The sequence below is a fragment of the Giraffa tippelskirchi genome, chromosome 2 (genome assembly GCF_054371585.1).
Source record: "Giraffa tippelskirchi isolate mGirTip1 chromosome 2, T2T-mGirTip1v1.2.pri, whole genome shotgun sequence".
In the NCBI taxonomy this organism is placed as follows: Eukaryota; Metazoa; Chordata; class Mammalia; order Artiodactyla; family Giraffidae; genus Giraffa; species Giraffa tippelskirchi.
The window spans coordinates 188,051,921-188,067,804 of record NC_137276.1 but is presented as its reverse complement, the minus strand read 5'-3'; the positions used below and the strand labels follow the sequence as shown (position 1 = coordinate 188,067,804).

The window sequence follows — 15,884 nt, the reverse complement described above, 5'->3', positions numbered from 1 at the left end:
TTAATTCCTGGGGTGGAAAGGGTGAGAAATGTGTCCATTCTTACTGATTCTTCTGAAACCAAAATATGTCTTTCAGCAAAAGTAAGGAGAACTACAATTACTTTTTTTGTATAAGTAATTTTTAAAATGACAAGTATAATAGTTATGTATCTTAATTGATAGTTTTTTTTTCAGTGTAAAAACAGTAGGGTAGAAATTTGAAACTTGCTTAGTAGGAAACCAGGAAAATAATCCATAAATACTTAAAATTATACACAGTGTTACATGGCTATTTATTTCTGGAATTTGCTAAAGTAAGTCAGTGACAAATTTATTGTGAATGCTGAGAATTATAATAATTATAATCAAACAACATTAGGACTGAAAACAGTAAAATCAACTTGAGACTTCTAATATTCTCAAGTTACAAAGACTATACTACTTTTATCTTGGACCTGAGACCAAGAACAATGCATGTGCCTTTGGTTACCAAATCATACTCAAAACAATTCTTCAAAGAAATAGAAAAGCTGAAAAAGCCATTATTTCATGCAGCTTTCTGAAAGGGATAAAGTCTTACAAGTTGAACGAATAAAGCAATGAAATGGTAATCACAACACTGGAATAAAACATTGCCATTTGTCAAGTCCAGAATGAGCACAGAAGTCCCTGAGAAAGAGTAGATGGTTTTCTCAACACAAGGACACGTGATGGAAGGACAGAGGGTTTGTGGAAAACCAGGAAGTTGTGACCAAAACCACAGACCTTCCCTGAAAAAGCACACAGAATTCTTTCAGAAGTCTCCTATCTTCAGGCTCTTCAGACCCAGAGATAGGAAAGGGGAGGGAATGCATGGAACACAGCTGTGACACAGTGTAGAACTTCAGTCATGCCTGGGTGGAGAGCAGGAAAAGCAAAAGTTACAACCCAGGAAAGGAATTGGAGGAGAGCAAAATTACCAATGGTGGGCACCAAGGGTTCCGGAGGTACCGTTGCAGGTTCCAGAGCTACAGAGGCAAAAAACCAAAAATACTAATTATGTCAAGAAGCAGCATCTCGAGGAAACATGACTCTTCCATTTTTACTTAAACTGTGTACTTTTTCTGAGTGTAATTTTCCTTTCTATTTCTCCCATTTGCCCCTCTTCTCCCTATTGCTTTCCCACACCTCATCTGCCATGAATATACATCTCATATATTTTTCTGGTGCCCTACTTTAATGATCCACTTAGAAGCCCAACTTATTGCTCTGTATACTCAATAAAAACTACAAATAACTACAAATAAAAATATAAATGTATTCATAAAATGTGAATGTAGAAAGCACAGATGCTTAAATACAAAAATAAACTATACTGATTCCTGCAGCCCAGCTAGTTAGGTGGTGAGTGAATGACAGTTGCTCAGTCATGTCTGACTCTGCGACCCCATGGACTTTATAGCCTGGACTATATTCCGTGGACTATATAGCCTGCCAGGCTCCTCTGTCTGTGGAATTCTCCAGGCAAGAATACTGGGATAGCCTGTCATTTCCTTCTCCATTTAGGTGGTAGGTAGCTACTATGTCAGAAACCACCGTATTCCATTTTTTGTGTTAACTGGAACTCTGAATGGCACATTTACCAGGTTTGGACTTGGGCACATCTGCACTAGGTGTGGTTTTAGGGCGGGGACGACGACCTGGCCGTTTGGTCTTTGGTGGAGCTGAAGAAAGAAAATCAGCTGGTTAATTTATGAACAGTGACCCTACAAACTGACCATCAATACTATGTGCATCTTAGAAGCATATTTAAGCCCTCTGATTTATTGCAGACATGTATCCTTCTGTTTTTCATTATTTACCCAGTTGAATGAGGTCTTGAAAAATGGAGTTGTGGGATTTCTTTTTTTTTTTTTTGCCAAATATTAATAAATAACTCTTCAAGAGAGCTCTCTATTTTTCTATTTTGACTTGAAAAACTAAGAACTTTATACAGCTTGGAGAAGACAGTCTCATAAAATTTTCGAAGATATATTATGTTCAACAGGAATATGAGAAAAGTTAGTTTTATTAATAGAAGCTGCTAGGGATAAAAACTAAAACTTATTTGGCCTAAGATTCAAAACAAAACTTTTTCACTTAGCATTTAAAAATCTGCAAATCAGTAACATGTGTAAAATGGATTTGAATTCAGAAATTATTTCAAGTTAGGCAAGTTTTTAAGGACAAGATATAGTTTTTGAACTACAAGAATTAAAATTTCCCCCAAAAAGAATAGGGAACTCTCACACACAAATGAACATTAATGAACAAATCCATTGCTGGGAGCCTGTTTAATAAAGATGCCAGCAGTCAGGAAGAGAGGAAACAAAGGTAGGTCACTCACTGCATTACCTAATGTTGTTGTTGAAGATTTAGTTTCCAGCGTTCCAGGTTCTAAGACAGCATGAAAAATGACCAAGAAGGAATCAAAATCAAAGGAAAAATGATGAACTTTATTAAAATATGAAAAATGCTTAATTTTTAAGTACTAAGTTGAGCAAACATTAATGGTGAAACTTTTATTCATATAAGAAATTGCTTTTTTATGTAAATAGATTACTGTGTTTTTAGACAAAATGAACAAAAATGCAGCTGGTCATTTAAGTTTGGAAAGAGGAGTGGAAAAAAAAAAAGCATGACTCTCATTTGGAAGATGTGAATGCAATAAAGTAACCAACAGCTCATATTATGAAGGAAAATGTGGGTAATTGGGTAAGATGGCACCAGCAGAACAGTTTTGCTCTCTTGAAGAAACAAGCTATAAAGATTAGGGGTGAGTTTTTCTCTTTCTCTTATTTAATAAATTTCCTAGTGAAATATCGGGATATTGAGAGCTGAAAAGACCATAATGCTTTTAAAGAAAATCTACAAATGTTAGAGTTTTGAAAGCAAAAAAAAAACCACCTCTAAAAATGAAAGCATAAATATGTCCTGGGGAAGCCATGGTCCTCTGTGGGGAATAACCAGGTTAAAACAAGCTCAGGACACAGTCCTCAGATATAAGAAGGGACAAAAAGGAATGTGGCAAATCAAAATCAGTATGGCTGTCTCAGAGCTTCTGCTTAGTCAAGGCAGCAGAGAGCTTATCTTCTGGCAGACACAGCTGAAAGCAAGATCTGAAGGACAATGAAGAAATAATTTTTTAAAAAATCCAAAGCTAAGGATGAACTTGAACATAGTAAGTGTGAAAGTAAGTGAATTCTTTTTCACTCACTAGAGGAAACTTCATTACCTATTGGCAGCTGTGATGGTAGGAGAATCTCAGGTTCTGGGGCTGCAATAAAAGCAAGTATTATCAAGGGATATGCTGACAGCACCATCTAAGGTAGAAATGAAAGGTCCTTTACCATAACAAGTGTCCTCTCAGTGGAAAGCCATCAGGTTCTATTGGCTTACAAAATAAAACTCCATCACCCCACAGCCTCTACACAAACTACAACAGAAGAAAGAATTGAGAATTCTAATTTTTGTTGTTGATCTTTAGCTATTTTCCCCAATACAGCTCCTAGTGCCCGAGGAGATATTACTTTAAAAGGAGGTCAGTGTAGCCTTGCAGAGGTCATTCATCTGCTGTTTTATTTTCTTCAGGACAGTCAGATGGGAAATGGCAACAGATCCATCAGACCTGACAGGTCTGAGCTCTGTTAGTTTTGGATCATTTTCAGCCTGACTGGAGCTGATATTGGTTCACACACAAAAAAGCAAACAAACAGGAATTGAACTTGTAGTCTAAAAATGGCCACAGGTGTTCATATGGTATTCATCATATTTACTACTACTTATTGCTGGTGAACAAATTGATTTACACATGAAACTTATTCCATTTAAATTAGCAAATCAGCAGAAGTTAGAAAGCAGTCTCCACATTTCATGAAATGTTGAATAAATTCATTAATAATATTATCTAAATATTCTGACAGATAAACTCTTCAAAGCCATTCAGACTGGCAGTACGTAAATGCTGAGTATAAAGAAAGCTGAGCACTGAAGAAATGATGCTTTTGAACTGTGGTGTTGGAGAAGACTCTTGAGAGTTCCTGGGACTGCAAGGAGATCCAACCAGTCCATCCTAAAGGAGATCAGACCTGAATATTCATTGGAACGACTGATGCTGAAGCTGAAACTCCAAAACTTTGGCCACCTGATGCAAAGAAATGACTCATTTGGAAAGACCCTGATGCTGGGAAAGATTGAAGGCGGGAGGAGAAGGGGATGACAAAGGATGAGGTGGTTGGATGGCATCACCGACTCGATGGACATGAGTTTGAGTAAGCTCTGGGAGTTGGTGATGGACAGGGAGGCCTGGTGTGCTGCAGTCCATGGGGTGGCAAAGAGTCAGACACAACTAAGCGACTGAACTGAACTGAAATGCTGAATATAGTTTGGTACAAAGACTATTTGTTTTTTGATTTTTTTAAGAAGATGATCCAACAGCTTTCCTATTCTATAGAACAAAAAGAGTTCGTTTCTTTCAAGAAGAAAATAAAAAGGAAATCAATTTTTGAAGTAGAAAACAAAGATTCTTTGACATTTTTTTCCTTACAGAAAGAAATTAATGAATCTAGTCCCTACTGACCAACTTAACAGAACTTAAATCACTGTGTACTTAGATATTTCTTAAATTACATTAACCAGGAATTATCTCTGATACTTCTGGACTACGGGGTGTGGGAAGTTTGGCAGAAGCAAGTAGTGATGTTTCAGTGACTAAAAAGGAAAATATAATAATAAACAATTTGGGTAGAGAATATTCATTTATCTGAAAGCAAGGCATAATAGCACAAGGTGTTACTGAAATGTAGCATCATTCATCAGAATGTCTGTGGCCAAAAAAAGAATTCTGATTTCTCATGAACTTGTCATAAGTAGAATATAACAGATGAATGGCAAAGCTGTAGAAATGTATCAGATAGAAGTACACTAAGCAAAGTAAACAGTATGTGTGTGGAGGGGGCAGTGGCAGTTGAATGCTGCAGATTCTACAGGAAAAAGGGAAAATAAATAGTAAATATCAGTAATCAAGTATGATAAATATCACAAAAACATCCACATCTGAAAATAGCAAAAACCAAAAATTCTCTTGAAACTTCAAGGTTATAATTAATGTTTTAATTTCTACAAAGTTGCCTTCTAAAAGTATGAAAAAGTAAGATTTGCTGCTTTTAGCATCTTTAGATTTCACAAAGATGAAAGAATGCTGCTGTTTTAATTTTATAAAGAAAAGTCAGCATTTTTCAGCTCCTGAGACTGAGGCCAAATAGGTATGGCATACCATCAACTAAGTTTCCAATTCACCTGCATAAGAAAATATTATAGTGAGTGGTTATTAAGAAATCTATCTTCTGATAAGATTTCCTCTATCTCAGCCTTAATGTGTTATGGATAAAGATACAAAAATGTTCCATAAAAAAGCTGAGTGACATGCAAATTACCACACCAATCAGCTCAGCATGAAACAAACAAAACGTTGCTGATGGATTTGCAGCTAGAGTACCATTTACGTTCCATCCGCCATGTCAGAAATGAGTACAATAAACACCCATGATTGGAGGTCTTTCCCTTTCTTCACATCTTTAAAAGCTTGAAGAGCCAAATGTCATTACAATCTTAATGATTAACTATGAAGGAAAGAATTCTTATTGGATGAGGCAGACAAACTGGGACATAGTAGATGGCTGAGATTTTTAAGAAAGCGTTGGATTTGGCTTGCAAGCCAAAACCAATGTGGGTTTTTACTCATTAGCTTAACCATAAAGGAAAGCCAAAGGAAAAGCAGCCTTCATGGAAAGTGAAAAAGGAAAAATACAAGTGTGAGGAGAGGACTGGGAAAGTCAAGGAGTGGCTCAAATCAAAAAGCTTTTGGTGGTTTGTTTGCTCTCCTGAACCTTGGCTACAAAAGAAATCTTTAACAGAGCTATAATGGTGGTTGCCATCAAATGAATACATTTAAAAAAACTAACACCCAAACAATGGTTTATGGAGAATTAGTCATTACTCTGTGTCGCCTCAGGCCACTCAAAGTCAACTTGAGCTGGCTTAAGTTTAGGCACAGATTATGAAGTAATGATACTTGCTGTTAGGGGAAAAGAGTGAATATTCTTAGGTGATTAGAAGGTAGAAATCAAAGCAATATAAGCCTGCTACCTTCCAAATAATTTCTCACATTTTTAAAAGGAAATGTCAAATTAAGAAATATTTTTGTTCAAATATGTTAGGGTGATAAGAACACTCTCCCACCCTAATTTGAATTAATGAATTTCCTCTCAGAAACGTTTTTATTTCCGGAAACCACTAACACTGATAATATAACTTATCATGAGAAAATGATAATTAACATTTGGAGACATTTTTTTGATGTTTTCAAATATTATCTTTTAACAACAGAGATAATTAGAGAAATATTTAAAGTTGGTGACCCAAACAAAATGTAATATTTCTCAGTCTGCCTGGTGAGAGGACCCTATTCAAATTACAGCCTAAATGTAAGTTACTACCTTATTCTAAAGTCCTCTTGGCATAATTTTTAAATAAACGTACAGGAAACCCTTCTCTCAGCTGTCAGAGTTCTTTGAGTTAAACCACTAGAGCTCTTGAGTTTATTAGCTATGCTTCTTTCTCCTAACAACCTCTTTTAGTAAGAGTACTTCATTCAATTTCTCTGACTTGGAAACCTCACTCATGGTCATGGCATCAACCATACTCCCTTTGCCTAATCCCTAATTTCTTTCCTTCTGATGCCTACAACACCTGGAAATCTCTCTGCCTCTTTTAAAGGAGTCATGAGAATTCTCTTTCTGAGCAGTTCCATTTTTCTTCCTTACCCATGTCTTAGAAGGAATTGGCAACCCACTCGAGTATTCTTGCCTGGAGAATCCCAGGGACGGTGGAGCCTGGTGGGTTGCCGTCTATGGGGTCACACAGAGTCGGACACGACTGAAGTGACTTAGCAGCAGCAGCAGTAGCAGCATGTCTTTGCAAAAAGACAAATCATGCCCACTTAAGCAATCTTTTGCTTTAATAATCCTACTCTGTAAACACACATTAATGAAAAATCCATATTACAGTGAGAAATATATTCTTCCCAAAGCTGCTGCTGCTGCTGCTAAGTCACTTCAGTCATTTCCAACTCTGTGCGACCCCATGGACAGCAGCCCACCAGGCTCCCCATCCCTGGGATTCTCCAGGCAAGAACACTGGAGTGGGTTGCCATTTCCTTCTCCAATGCATGAAAGTGAAAAGTGAAAGTGAAGTCGCTCAGTCGTGTCCGACTCTCAGCGACCCCATGGACTGAAGCCTGCCAGGCTCCTCCGTCTGTGGGATTTTCCAGGCAAAAGAGGACTGGAGTGGGGTGCCATTGCCTTCTCCATCTTCCCAAAGCTAAGGCATTAAATTTTTTTATGACAATAATGAGTTGTGACAAAGTTCCCCTTATATAATCTCATGAATCAAAATTTCAGACTGTTGTATAGATTCTGTATAGATAGAGAAAAACAAAAATTTAATTATTTAACATGTCCTGCAATCCTTATGCAAGAAATTATCTGTTTTTAGTTATATACATAGAATAACCCCTCGCTGCCAAAAAAACAACAAAAAACAAAACACCTACTTTTCTTCAGCAAATTAATGTCTCCTGAGAAGTAAACAAAAGTCAGTGTTCAGAAAACAGCCCCAGTTTAGAAAGAAGTCATGGAACATTAGGAGACTATAACCCTTACTAGTCACGCACCCTGAGAACTGAGAAGGCCCCAACAAGGCAGAGTTCTGAGGGGATGGAAAGACTTCTCCACTTCTCAGCTGAAAGGCTGCTGATCTGAACTCCAAGCAACTTTGGTATTGGAAACTATTTCACAGTCCTAGACAAAGAAGTTCTCAATCATTCCTACTACTTTCTTTCTGTGCTTTCTCTGTGATGGCCATGCACATAATGAAACACGACACAGCTCAAAGAGAAGCTATAATAATATCAGAGGAGCTGGCTCTAATGACATCATTTCATCACATTTTTGCTCTTTTCATGGAAAGATGAATCAAATACCAAAGTGTGAATCAGAAGGTTTTGCTCCAAAGAGTGGCATAAAACAATTTTTCAACCCTACATTTGAAATATCAAAACAAAGCTCAGGGTAATTACCAGGCTTGCTGTCTGTAACTTCTGGACTGAGAGGGATTTTAGGTTTCAAAGAAATAAATTGTGTTTTACTGGGAGCTGGAAAAATAAAGAAACAAAATAATCATCAAATCAGTATTTAGACATTTCAGTGTCTGAAACTACAAAAGGAAAGCCTAGACTTCAAGTGCTATAAACCCATCATCTTGGATGATTTTGGAAATATTTCATTAGAAATAAGCTTTTAAAAAAATAATATTTCACAGAGCAGTATTTAATAAAAATATACTAATAAATTTTCATCTTTTTGAACAAGCATTTCTAGAAAAAAGGCATTGCCATCAGTCACCATTACTATACAAAGTATGACAGTGATTTTAACCCAGGATTAAAAAATGAAAATTAGCATAATGATTTTGCACCTCATTTCACATTTCTCAGCCATGTCTAAGTTTCTAAGCGCTCGAAAAAAGAAATGTTTAAAAAGTAATATTTACTGATATGTATAATGTTGTGATCTGTGGCATAAAGAAATGTTACTAACACCATAACAGAAAGCTGTTTTTCTAAATGAAGTTTGAAATTGAACTTGAGAGCCTTACCTCCTAAAATGGAGAAGTGTATATAAGACACAACTTTAAAAACAATGATTGCGTAGAAGATGGAAAAGCATCAGTGATTTAACAGCTTTCCAAGGTACAAATGCTGAGTTCACATCCACCAACCACAGTGCCAGCTGTCCAAAACTATGAAAGTCACGGAGTTGATGTACTCTATGAGATATTGAGTACTGTTGAAATGATCCAGTTAGAACAGTGATTGAGACATTACATGAAAGCTGGCATACTGGACTTCCCGTGGTGAAATGAACTAACACATATACTAAGGACATATCATTACCCATTGTTGTCCGTCTAGGTTCAGGGCTTTTAGAAAATTTAGATGTAATTGTTCCAGGACTTGTGGTTCTTTCTGGTGATGGAAAGGAAAAAAAAATATTAACATATTCTAGAAACAATAAAAAAAAATCCTCCAAAGAGAAACTGAATGACCCTTTTAAAATCCTGTCATATCTAGTCAGTGTTTACAAAGTATGCAGTGAGTAAAAGTTTGGGGAAAGAATTTTAAAATTCAGTCATAATAGTATAGGCTATTAAAAAAAACTGGAATAAGCAATGGAATAATCAAAGCCCGGTTATTGAGCATGAGTCTGAGTGTACCCTTTAACAATGAAGACTAGCACCTCCAGATTGATAAATTACCTCCACCTCCAACTCTGTGCTATAATATATGCTGTTCCCGTTTCCTTTTCCTCTGCCTACACCCGGCACATATTCTAGTATTTATATCCTCAACTCTTACTCTGCTTTTCTGAGCTTCTACTCTAATAGAGTCTTACAAGCAGGTCATATCATCTATGTTGCTCTCATCATTCATGATGTATTATCTTTTTAAGATTATGAGCAATTAGATAGCCCGAGTCACATTCTCTGCACCTTAGCCATTGCCCTAGTGCAAAACTGAAAACATAGTAGGCAACAAATATGGGAACTGTCAGCCTGATAAACACTTAAATATAAATGCCTGCCAGGAAAATAAATGACATTATGTATCACTGTGACAGTATAAATCACTATATATGACTGTTTCCATGTTTATATCAAAATTCACATGTAAAAACATCATTCACTAAAACTGATCTAAAAAGAAATAGCAGCAAAAGCATTATTACTTAGAAATGTGGAGTTAAATACAAAAGAAACATATTAAAGAATTGGAGAATGGGTCTCAGGGGTAGAAAAAGGTGGGCAGTAGACTCCTCTTTTTCAGTCTAAGACTTGAAGTACCTAAAAAAAAAACTCTATGTATTATTTTGATTCAAAAAGATTGTTTCCCAGAAAAAAGAATATCATTCACATAATTTTCAGTAAAATCTTTCTGAAAATGTTTGATTTTTGTTATATTTACATTAATTATTCATCTTCAGTTAATTCCATATTTTATAGAGTATCTTTAATCTACAGAATCGTTTCTCTTTATAATGAGTACATGGACATTATCTACTTGGAATTAAATATCCTGAAAGATTAAATAGACAGTTATTTACCAGGTTTAGTTCTTGGTGTTTTGGGCCTGAGGCGTCGTTTAGGTGTAGAAGGGACAGATGTAGTTTGCAGGGGAGCTGAAAGAAGATTTAATATAGCTCTGGTAAATGATATTTCCCAGGGGTCAATGAGATTGTAACTGTAAACTTACAAACTTCTTGAGGGCAAGAACTGCTTTCTATTTCTTTGTATCCCTAGAATGCCCAGCATAGGTGTTCAGTAAGTAAGTACTGATTGAACCAAAAGAAATTAAATGTCTGTATGAGAAGATACATTTTTCAGTTAAGTGTACTGGGAAGGGAGGACCTTGAAGGATTTAAGAACACAAGGTACAGTTAATTACTCAAAAGATGATTTATCCAACAGCATGGGAAAAGCACAGATATTTGAGATTTAGAGAATGGAACATTCAGAACTCTTTAATTCTACAGCTCACTACTAACGTCACCAGGAGTTAACGAACTTCATTATTTCGGTAATTTTCTATTATAGACTGAAAGCTATTTTACTCTCTTTTACTCATCTTTCTTCATCATATCCAGGATTGTAGAGCCCACTTGGTGCTCCTTAGACTATTTTGAGAAAAATAGTCTGATCAAGCAGTATCTAATATGCTAATTGAAGGGAACATATTTTAAAATAATTATCATCTATAATTTTGCTGCTATTTTCTGGTTGGTAAATTTGAAAGAACTATAGAAAGGGAGTCATCCTTCAAAATAAACTATGCAAAGACAGAACTGTTACATCATACACCTGAAACAAACATAATGTTATATATTAATTTTACCTCAATTAAAAAATAGATACCAAGATTATGGAAATTCTTCAAGGATTATCACAAAACTAAGAATGACAGATAACCCAGTTTTTTGAAGAGTTTCATCGTAGAGAATGAAGGGAAATGTTTACTACTGAAAATATTCTGAGAAGGCCAGCATGACTTCTGCTTTTTGTCTCTTTATCTGTTCTTTCAAAGTACATAACTATACAGAGGTCATTAATTACCAGGTGTTGTAGGCTGCATTTCAGGACTGGTAAAGATTTCCAGTTTTTGAGAAATAAATGGTGTTTCACTTGGAGCTGAAAACACAAACACCCCATCCCACCAAGCAATTCCAGTTAAAATGAGGTATTTTAAGAGCTTCAACATGCTTTTAGATGGTGATACAAAGCACATGCTAAAAGGACATGATGAAGGATGAAAAATGCACGTTGTCTTGGAAAGCTACTGGATGAAATGATAATTTAAAGTGGGGAAAAGATCAGGATGAAATTGTTCAGTAGCTGACTCCAGGCAAACTGAGCACATGGAAGAGAGGTGATACAGGCCACAAACATATGAAATGGGATGAAATGATGATGAAGATGTCCATGCAATTTTCAAAGCTTTTCATTACTTTAAGGATGGAAAAAATATCATTCATTACAGTTCAAAAATGAGAGAGAGAAACAGAGAGCCTCAAATGGAACATAAGATGCCTGCATTATAGGGAAAAATATATATTATATTCAGAAAAAGGAAAGAAATAAATAATTAGATGTGATGGAATGAAATGGTCATTTGGAAGAAAGGCATTCACATGGATTTTCTTTTGATGGAAAACAAAGTAGAATTTTTCTGTTAAAAACATTACCCAGTGTTGCCCTTGGCTGTTCAAGAGTTCTAGAAGTTTTAGGTGGGACAGAGTCCAGAAGTGGATCACTTGTTGCTGTTGGAATAAATGTCAACATTTATAAAAGCAGTAGAAGTCCCCAGGAATAAAACACAAATTCCTGAGTAATAAATTATGCTTCAAATGGGGAAAAATATCAAGAACACTTGAGAGATTGCTGACCAACATTTTAAAACTAGTGATTCATTAGGAGTTGAAGATGAGCTCATGTTTAAAAACATACACACTTCAAACATTAGAAACCATGATAAAATGGTGTTTCATACATTCAACTGTTTTCAACTGTTTTTTCTGGTTATTTCCCCTGTTTCTTAACTGCAAGCTGAATCTGCTCGTAACATTCTGTTTCATCTTTTAAAAATTTCTGCTGCTGTTTAAAATTATTTGCCTGTATTTATCATGGTGCCCATATATGGCTACACACACACCCCAAAATACCAGACATATGTCTTTGTGTGGCAGAGACCTGTGTTATTTACTTTGAATTTCCTGCAGTACCTAACTTAGTAAATGTATAATAAAACACTTGCTAAAAGAAACCATCAGATTGAGTTAAACTCACTATAGGTAGAGCAGTAAGTGAATGCCAAAGTTAGACCCAACTGAACTTCTGTAGACAAATGAGTGACGTGATTGCCCTAGAGCAGGATTTATCACCGTGGCACTATTGACCTTTAGGGTTGGATAATTCTTTATTGTGGGGATTTTCCTGTACATTGCAGGGGTTTAGCAGCATCCGTGGACTCTACCCACTAGATGTCAGTAACACCTTCCCCATTGGTGACAAACAAAAATACCTCTAGCCATGGCTGAATATTTCCTCAGCAGGGAAAAAAGCGAAATCACCCCCTACTGGAGAACCACTACTCCAGAGTAAACTCCTAATTCTAAAACCTTTTCAGAATGATTCTGATCACTAGAGCACTAGACTATTGTTTAGTGCACCTGAGAGGCAACCTAATCTTTCTGCATGTCCCACATATGGAGAGTTTATTTACTGGAGGACGTGGAGACATAATCACTCAGTGAGGGAAGTGGGCAGAATTCATCTCCCTGACAGAGACTGCCACGTTTCTCCTGTGGAGCTCTAGAGAGTATACTTTTTCACTCTGCAAAAATTGTCAGAATATCTGGCATCCAAAAAAAAAAAGAATTGAGAGGCTGGGTGTACCTGTGTGGGGCTCTGATATTTCAGGCTCATCTGATGCTGCAGGGCTTGAGAAAACATCGTAAGTGGCTTTTAAAAGAAAAGGTAAAACAAAAGAGAAGATGTTAATTGTGATTAATTTTAAAAGACTTCATGACATATTTTAATGCTGGCTGAAGGAGGACAATTGATGTAGGTGCTAGAGCTTGGGCCGTGGGCTACTGGTCTTGTCAGTAAGATTGAAGCAGTCACTAAAAGACTGGCCTCTAGTCCTTCTTGCTCTGAACTGAAGGACTGGCCCTTAGAGTGATGTAAACTTAGTGCTATTTGTTTACAATGAAGCAGTGCCAGCTCTAAATCACATAACTTCAAAGAGTACATAAATAAATGAAGTTAGATGGCAATTTTAGGAGACATTTCCAAAGAAGAACAGTCGTACTGAAGTAATTTGCACAAAAACTACAGCTTAGTTTTTCTATTTAGTAAAAGTTGCCATCATGATGTCTGGATAGTACTTTACAGTTTGCATAGTACTTTATAGTTTGACAGCACTTTCTCAGATATCAGCTTGTTTAACTCTCTTAATATCCTTGAGAAATAGGTGAGGTAGACATTAACCCCATGTTATAGTCAGTGGGGTAGTAACTCCATTTTCTAGATATTAAAATTGAGATTCACTGGAGTGAAGACATTTGTTAGTGGTCAAATTCTGCATATTTCTCATTCTATTTAGCATGGGCTCACCTTCTTTCTCCTTTGGTAACCATTGGTTTCTTTTTGATCTCTGTGAGTCTATTTATGTTTTGTAAATAAATTCATTTGTATCATTTTTTATAGTCCATATATAAGGATATCATATGATATTTGTCTTTCTCTGTCTGATCTACTTCACTTAGTATGATAATCTCCAGATCCATCTATGTTGTCACAAATGGCATTATTCCATTCTTTTTATGACTGAGTGCTATGCCATTGTATACATATAAAGACTTCTTTTTAAACATAAATTCGTATATGAAAAACTTCACGACCTCATTAGGACAGAAACTGTGCTTGTTACACTCTTTACATGAGCCTTGTACACAGGGAGACTCATTGAAATTAATCTGCAAGATTTCCATTACTGTGAACAAACAGCAATGAGTTTAACAATTGGGTAGTTTATGCTTTTAGTAAGGATACACGAGAATAAATGAAGAGATTCTTTATTTTTAGAGCATACATACGTGTGCACACAAATCTCTTCCTCTACTATACAATTACCTTTCATATGTTTGTGTGGTCATACCCTGCCATGGGAATAGAACCCTAAACATCTATATGAAGACACGAGGGGAAAATACAACAGGCCAGCAATACATAGCTGGATGAGAAAAGCATTTATAAACACCACATGCAGAGTTCTGAGTACCATTTAAATAAGGACATAAAGCTCTCTTACATTTCTTGGAAAAATAAAATACCTTTCTAGTTGGCCTTGAAATTTGTGAAAATATTGCCTACAAGAAAATGCTCATGAAGCCAAACCAATGGCTCTGGCTGTAAATCTCTAAGAGGCCACTGTAAATCTATAAACCATTCACTACACTTAAATTTTATTTTCCTGATCACAAAGCATCAACACCAGCATTTATTTCTATGTTTTCTCTTCTCTAGAGTTTAATCCAGTTGGGTGGGCAAGATTTACGCTAATCAACACCTCACAGGCAGACAATAAGATCCAAAAGTAGAGTTCAGCCTCTCCTCAACCACTGTGAGCAAACCACCTGTGGCCCAAACTTCCCAACCAGTATACCACTCCTCAAACATGCTGATCACTTCAGCTTTCAAGTCTTTCAATAATTTTTAGAACTCAACTGCATACAGCAATTTACTAAAGCTCTATAATGTACTGAAAGAACAAAACACTGAAAATAGTAGTAAACTCCTAAAGGGAGTTCCCAAAGTGGATTCTAATGAAGACTGAGGTAGACTATCCTCAGTTCTGTCAAGGGAAGTCTCTAAAGATAATTGTTTATTGCTCAAGGGGAAATAATTAGGCCAGAAGGAACTGTCATCTTAGTAATAAGTTACAGAACAGTTAAAGGGAAAAGTCAGTTTGTCTGGACATGTTGGGGGAAGAACAGGCAGGAGAATTTTCTAAGGATGCAAATAAACACATTGGATCATCTTGGGTTATATAAAAAAAGCCATTTTCTTTATTTGATTAAGGTTTCAAATCCCTCCTGGTCCTAAATGATGGTCTTTTAAGGGGATGACCAAATAAATTAAGGAGGCTTAACACTGAGATCATTAGCAAGCCAGAAACAAAATATTGACTTCCATCCTCCTTCTCCAACCATATAAGGGCTTTAGAAATCATGCATCTGCTCCATCTGTAGGATAAGATATCTATCTATCTGTCTGTCTGTCTGTGTATCTATCTATCTATCTCTCCCACTTCTGATGCCCATGGAAAACATATTGCATCGGTCATGGTGTCATTTTACTCTCTGCCCTAGGCAGGGGCTGGTAGCCCAGTTAATACTATGATTCAGGCTTCCCACTCAACCCGATCAGTGTGGTCATGTGATATCTACCATAAGTGCCATGGGGTTAATAGGACATCAGGCCATTTCCGTGGGGTTGCAGGATCTCTTCAAAGTACGCTGTATATGTCCAGGTCTATTCTCCTTAGACGTGTGTCCACAAAGAGTCGAACACGACCGAGCGACTGAACTGATTCTCCTTAGACGTTTTTACACAAGTGAAATGAAGATGCAAGAATCATTTGGTATACTTCTATTCTCTCTTGTTTCTTTTCTTTTTATTAATTAAATTGGGAGTTTAGGATTAACAGATACACA

The 15,884-nt window shown here is 36.4% G+C and overlaps 1 protein-coding gene across 8 annotated transcripts in view; it reads right to left on the bottom strand.

The window, feature by feature from the left end:
- Positions 1-15,884, bottom strand: part of ABI3BP (ABI family member 3 binding protein) — a 286,699-nt gene that overhangs the window by 117,892 nt on the left and 152,923 nt on the right. For 2 of the 8 annotated variants that reach the window (XM_081572441.1, XM_081572436.1), the window contains 10 exons: positions 13,063-13,128; positions 11,853-11,927; positions 11,224-11,298; positions 10,218-10,292; positions 9,011-9,082; positions 8,135-8,209; positions 3,233-3,274; positions 2,353-2,394; positions 1,602-1,682; positions 939-986 (listed from right to left, as the gene is read on the bottom strand). In XM_081572441.1, coding sequence (XP_081428567.1) covers positions 939-986; positions 1,602-1,682; positions 2,353-2,394; positions 3,233-3,274; positions 8,135-8,209; positions 9,011-9,082; positions 10,218-10,292; positions 11,224-11,298; positions 11,853-11,927; positions 13,063-13,128 — 651 coding nt within the window. The remainder of the gene's footprint in view (positions 1-938; positions 987-1,601; positions 1,683-2,352; positions 2,395-3,232; positions 3,275-8,134; positions 8,210-9,010; positions 9,083-10,217; positions 10,293-11,223; positions 11,299-11,852; positions 11,928-13,062; positions 13,129-15,884) is intronic. The other 6 variants (XM_081572437.1, XM_081572439.1, XM_081572440.1 and 3 more) reach the window with 3 other exon arrangements.